This window comes from Genypterus blacodes, unplaced genomic scaffold, assembly GCF_046128005.1.
Source record: "Genypterus blacodes isolate CSIRO-AG114 ecotype Tasmania unplaced genomic scaffold, CSIRO-AGI_Gbla_v1 ptg000109l_1, whole genome shotgun sequence".
NCBI classification, from domain to species: domain Eukaryota; kingdom Metazoa; phylum Chordata; class Actinopteri; order Ophidiiformes; family Ophidiidae; genus Genypterus; species Genypterus blacodes.
In genome coordinates, this window is record NW_027466913.1 from 150,499 (window position 1) to 157,275 (window position 6,777).

Genomic DNA, 6,777 nt, shown 5'->3' on the forward strand with positions numbered 1-6,777 from the left:
TGATTGTGTGCGGTGGCTGCGGCATCGACATGAAACAACTGGCTAAGCTCAGAGAGAAAATACACACTTAAAGTGTGTGTGTGTGGGCTAATAAGAAATCAATAACTGTATTAATTTCATGAACTATTTTAGATGCAATCATTAGGAATCACTGCAATGAAAATGAAAATTGAAATTGTTGCAGATTGCAGTGAAACTCACTCATATTCTTATGAACGTTTAAGACACTGTCTTTTTGTTCACTTCCTTGATTTGTCCACATGGTGTCGCCCTTGCTCGTCATTCATAACAGACACTACAGTACAGTGCGTTCCCATACCTGACCTGTATATTGACTAAGGCCGAGCCATAAGGGGTAATGGATTGATTGATTGATTGATAGTCAGACAAGTCATTTATCATTCTATCCGTTTTGCTTAATTAATCCTCTATACATGTCGGTAATCATGCATCCATATGTGTTAGGCTAAGGAGGAATTACTATGGAAACGGCTCCTCTGTGTTCTGTCTGAGCTGCAGAGCCTGCAGGGGAGCGATCACACACAGGCTGAGCACTGAAACACAGGGGTGAACTGATTGAACCATAGAAAAATGCATTCAATCAAGCATTTATAGGATCTTTATAATAAACAACATTCCAATAGGGAATCTATTCTTTTATTTCAAATTCAATTCATATATATGTGATCAATGTTGATGTCAGAGTCAGATTGGATTCTATATTTGTTTTCTTGCTCTCTAAATATAAAGAATTAAGTAACATAATCACAGGAAGTGGAGACTTAAAGAGATTTCTTCTAGATGACATCCCATAATGCTTTGTAGTGTGTGTGAATGGCACACTGAATACACACATCACAACTCAACCTTGAGGGGTGTTTTTTATGACCAATAAAAAACACTCAGATACTTGTTGCTAAGCGATAAGCATCCATTCTTGTTTGGAGGAAGTGAATGATCCTGATCTAAACTTCGCTGTAATGAAACACCTCTCAGGCAATCAGGAGTGTGTGGAGCCGCTGGAAAACCAATTTCCACAGTGACGCTGTAACAGCCGAAGCATGAGGTCATTGGGTAATTCCCTGGAAAGCAGACGTTGCTCAACCCAAGGTCAAAGGGAGCCATGATGGCTGCATGGTGAAGAAGGCTCAGAGGCAGAGGAGGTCTGGAGGGACGGTGACACGCCAGGTGCTGTTTTAATGGACCATCATGTAGCTCAGTGACTGACGGTTATTAACAGCCTCTCTCTCTCTCTCTCTCTCCACCTGGTCACACTCGCTCATTTCTATGACAACAGGATGGAGCTGCTCTGATGAGGCCGGCACATGAGCCCGACGCCGCCGCCGCTGCTAAAAATAGAACCAAGTAAACAAGAATGGATGAAGAAGGAAACAGCAGAGTGTATGGTTCCATATATATATATATATATATATATATATATATATGTGTGTGTGTGTGTGTGGGGGGGGCATGCATGACTATGGTGGCTATGGGCACGCACACACACACTTTCCTGTCATATTGGTGAAGAAGCTGTGTGTCCTCAAATGTCATTAAGCAATCATTGTTCATATTGGAAATGTTTCTTCTGCATTTCTTAATTTTTTAAAACAAACTACTCTCGGCAGCTGTATTGGAAACACACACACACACACACACACACACACACACATTCACACACACACACACACACGCACACACACACACACATACACACTGAACTCTCTCAAACACACTGCCAGCCCCTCTATCACAGATCCATCAGTTCTGAACTCAGCCACTGTCTTTTAGATCAGCACCTGATGTGTTCCAGCGTGTTATGAAACACACGCTGCTGTGTTCAAATCCCGTCCAATGAGAGGGCGGCTCTAAAACCAGGAGCACAGAGAGAGAGAGAGAGAGAGAGAGAGAGTTGCCACCATTGGTGATTACTTGCTCATGTTTCTGACAAGGAGTCACAAGGTAGAGCTCGGCAGCTGCTGCACGTCTCCATGGCAACGCAGTGATGACTAGCGAGTGTTAATCGTATCTTGACATTGATGGGTTCTATCGTCCTGTTGTAGCAAGTTCACATCGACATCGACAAAATGCAACAGCTGTGTGTTTAGAGGAGGAGGAACATCGTGTTTATGTTCTGCTCAGTGGGAGCAGGAGTGCAGGGAGCAAGGGAGCAGGGGAGCAAGGGAGCAGGGGAGCAGGAGAGCAGGGCTGGCACTTCGACTTACTGCTCCGGACGGCGATGGGGGCAGAAGCTTAATTAGGATTTGATTGGATGGAAACGAGTGGAGGCTTAATGATCCTGGTGAGGAAATGGGGGACGAAGCAGCAGCACAAAGCAATGACAGAGAGATTTAGATCAGAATACCAGGAATCCAGAGCGCTGCAGCTCATGAAACAAGCACTTATGAGACGTTCTGCCTGCGCCGCACGCAAACCTATTTAGCGTGAGCGGGTACAGATGGAGCTGTGATGTCAGGAAGCAGCATCCACTTCTCCACGTGACGTCTGACGCAGAGAACAGATCGCAGCTGAGCTTCGCCTGAGTCGAGTTCATACAGCAAGAAGACGTTTTTCCTGAACGTTGACTGATATCTGATGAGGAAAGATCCAGAGCAGCTGATTCTGATTCATAAATGATCAGAATTACAACCAGCTTATGAGACGTGACCTGAAAGTGTTCCGGTGACCTTAGACGCCCTTGAATCCAGAAGGACTATGGCTGTGCCAGACCAGTGACTGAAAACCTGAACACCCAACACTTCCTTTTTATTTTTTCATTTTATTTGACATCCCAGGCAGGCCAGGATGGGGTTGTATGGGTGCAGGGTTGTGTGACTGTGGGGTTGGGTTGGGTCTCAGGGTGGGATATCCTCTCTTTGTTTTGTTTTATTGTTTCTCTCTCCTCTCCTTCTCTTGACCACAGCCTATGATGAGATTTGTAGTAGCCTACATTGCTGTTTGACATCATCCTGTAAAAACTGTATTTACCCTATGAGATCATCGCATCAACATCTCTGATGCCATCCTGGACTCTGCCTCCACACTACTGTGCCATGTTCTCACAACCTGCAGAGGCCGCGGCTTCCAGCTGTTTTAGTTTCAATCTACCTGTACCTCATATTACCTATTTTACCTCAGGGTCTACGTATAAAGTTTAACAACAACAACAGTAATAATAATACAACCTCTCTCTCTCTCTCTCTCTCTCTCTCTCTCTCTCTAAAAATGATGTCATGTAAAATGTTTGCTTCAATAAAAACAAATAGCAAAAAAAATGAATAGACTGAATTCTGTGTTTGGTCTTTGTCACTTACAGGGATTTTTGAAACAAAAACAATAAAGTTTGGATGAGGTCGTGTCAGCTGTTTGCCTTGAAGTGATTTCATGTTTGGTATCAAATCTGGAAACATGTTTGACTTTCAGGTGATCAATAGTTCAGCACAGACTTTCACTTCAGGTAACCATAGCAACGCTACTATCAGGTAAGGCTAGAAGACAAAACCACGAATAAAGTGTCCATCCTCCGTATGATATCACACACACACACACACACACACACACTCGCTCACTCATTCAGCAGTGAGAGAACAACATCTACAGAAAGGGGAGGGGGAGGAGCAACAGGAGAAGCTAACGTCACTTTCCAGAAACGAGTCAGTCAGTCAGTCAGAGTCCAGCAGAGCCTCGACTGAAGCAGACGAGAAGCCGGAGACTCAGAAGTTTGTCCAAGTTTGTCTCTGCAGCGTCTCAGACTCAAACTCTGGTGAGTGCAGACAGAATATTGAGTTTCAGCAGCAGCAGCATGAAGTCCAGGCTGAGCTGCTCTCACTTCACTGCTCTCACTTACTGCTTCAGTGTTAAAGGCTTGGCTCTGGTTCACACACGTTGGTGTTTGTAAACACATGGCAGTTTTTACCGTCAGAGCAAGAAAACAGCGGCAGGAAGTGAGTGTTTAGCTGCGTCAGTGAGTCGCAGCACGGAGCCGCAACCACGACAACCACAACAACAGGAAGTGAAGTGAGTGCAGCCTGTTTGCCGTCATCGGCCGATGACGGCATGTAAATAATTATACCGTGACCAGTATAATACTGGGACAGTAACGTCCAGTTTGTGTGTGCTCTGTGTTAGAAGACCTGAGCTACAGGTGAACACGTTCATATCTCAGATGGCCGCTGAGTTCAGACAGTCGAGGCAAAACGAAGCCAGCAGAAGATCAGAGGGACCAGCTGCCAAACCAGGAGAAGTCCAGTGTGACGTCTGCACTGGAAGCAAACTAAAGGCCATCAAGTCCTGCCTGAAGTGTGAGGCCTCCTACTGTGAGACTCATCTGGAGCCTCATCGGACAGCAGCACGCCTGAGATCACACCAGCTGATCCATCCTGTGGACAACCTGGAGGACAGGTTGTGTAAGAAGCACAAGAAACCTCTGGAGCTCTTCTGCGAGACCGACCAGACCTGTGTGTGTTCACTCTGTCCTGTTTTAGACCACAAGAACCATGAGTTTGTTCTTCTGGAAGAAGGATATGAAGGAAAGAAGTCCGAGCTGGAGAAGATGGTGGCTGAACATCAGCAGAAGATCAAGCTGACACCACTGAAGATCCAGGAGATGAAACAGTCAGCAAAGCTCAGCATGGAAGCTGCAGACAGAGAGAGAGCAGATGGAGATCAGGTCTTCACCGCTCTGAAGCAGCTTGTGGAGAAAGTCCAGGCCGACTTCATTGAGACTGTGAAGGAGAAGCAGAGGAGCACAGAGAAACAGACTGAAGACTTCATCAAAGAGCTGCAGCAGGAACTCTCTGGACAGAGAGAGAGAGCTGCTGAGGCAGAGAAGCTCCTACTCTCTGAAGATCCCCTCCACATCTTCCAGAGCTTCTCATCCATCAGCTCTGCTCCTCCCACTAAGGACTTGACACAGGTCACAGTCCATCAAAGGTCACACGAGGGGAGTGTGGTGAAAGCTGTGGCTCAGCTGGAGGAGACCATCAGTGAAGAGCTGAAGAAGCTGCTGAAGGTGGAGCTGAGGAGGATCCAGCAGTTTGCAGTGGACGTGACACTGGATCCTGATACAGCTCATCCTATTCTGATCCTGTCTGATGATGAGAAACAATTTTACTCTGGTGATGAAGCAGCACAGAAGAATCTCCCAGACAACCCACAGAGATTTGATACATATCGTTTTGTTTTAGGAAAGCAGAGTTTCTCCTCTGGAAGATTTTACTTTGAGGTTCAGGTCAATGGAGAGGGAGCGTGGGCTTTAGGAGTTACCAGAGAGACGAGCCAGAGGAAGGGAGAAGTCAGACTGAGGCCTCAGCGTGGTTACTGGACTTTAGGGTTGTGGAATGAAGAGTATGAAGCTCTTGCTGAACCTCGTGTCCCTCTGAGTCTAAAGTCACAGCCAGAGAAGGTGGGCGTGTTTGTGGACTATGAGGAGGGTCTGGTCTCCTTCTATGACGTGGATGCTCCAGCTCTGATCTTCTCCTTCACTGGCTGCTCCTTCACTCATAAGCTCCTCCCATTCTTCTGTGCCAGTCCTTATGAGGATGGTACAAACTCCGCCCCTCTGATCATCTCAGCTGTCAGTCACTCTGCCTAACCTGCAGGAGTTTATATGAAACCATTCTGTGCTTTAAAGGAACTAAAGTACAGAGGATCAGCTGGTCTTCCCTCTTTACTTTGTCTTTTCTTCACATTCTGATGACATCATATTTGTTTCTGGTTGCGTCTTACCGCTGTAACACAACAATTTACTCACACTGATCTAAGAACTGCGACTACTGTTCATTTATTAATCAATCAGAAGCTTTTAGTAAAGTCTTTGCATGTAAGTGTGATCAAAAGGTTTGATTGATCACACTTACATGCATACGGAACCTGAAAGTGTTCCGGTGACCTCAGACGCCCTTGTAGACAGAAGGACCCGAGTGTGTTTCATATTATAGAGCAACACTGCCTGTTTTTGATAGTTTTGTTGAGCTGAAAACTACAAATGGTGACCTGAGTGTCATGAGGTCATAAGAGGTTCTGATCACATAAACCTGAGGGGCTCTTTGTGTTCTTGTGGGGTTATGTTTTGGGGTCAGAGTTCAATATGAATGATTGTGTTGATTCCAGGCCGTTACCTTGTGCTGAAGTTCTTCTCCACCCTCTGGTTTGTGTACAGCTGCAGCAAGAAGCAGCACATAGATCTAATCCTCTCATCAGGGCCGACCGTATGAATTTTTCATATATATATATTTGATTTTTTTCATGTTGTTATGGTGTGTTTAACGCTCAGACTCACGCTGAGGCAGATTGGAGAACGTGACTACATGTCAGCTGTCGTCATGTGATTCATCCTCTGAACCCTGATGATCCTGACTGTTGGCTGAAACTACAAATCTTTCTCTTTTGATTGTCAGAGCTGTCGTCTGCGCTCAGGAAGCACAGCGGTGCTTCAGAGTGATTTACACGTGAGGAAGCTGCTGGCTGTGATTTAGTGTCTGGCAGGAAGCAGCAGAATCATGAGCCTGTTAGAGCTCAGAGGACACCAGAGCTGTAAACATAAACCACACACCTTTATGAGTCTGGACCCATAGGAAAGATTTAGGGCTTCCGTTTTGTAAAATTCTGATTTTTTTCTTCTCCAAACCGATTAAAGTGCAGTCACTAACTTCAACTTCTCTCTTCCTCTGATGTTCCTGATTTGATGTAAATAGAGTCGATCTTGTCTTTAAATCATGTTTATACACTGACATCCTCCTCCTCCTCTTCCTCCTCATCCACCTCTCCATCCTCTGC

The 6,777-nt window shown here is 45.6% G+C and overlaps 1 protein-coding gene across 1 annotated transcript; it reads left to right on the forward strand.

Annotated features, from left to right (window-relative positions):
* Positions 1-3,653: 3,653 nt before the first annotated feature.
* Positions 3,654-6,655, forward strand: LOC143008985 (E3 ubiquitin-protein ligase TRIM21-like). Its single transcript, XM_076160974.1, has 3 exons — positions 3,654-3,763; positions 3,923-4,017; positions 4,129-6,655. Exon 3 carries the CDS (start codon positions 4,166-4,168, stop codon positions 5,591-5,593), a length of 1,428 nt encoding a protein of 475 aa, XP_076017089.1. The 5' UTR covers positions 3,654-3,763; positions 3,923-4,017; positions 4,129-4,165; the 3' UTR covers positions 5,594-6,655.
* Positions 6,656-6,777: the final 122 nt, after the last annotated feature.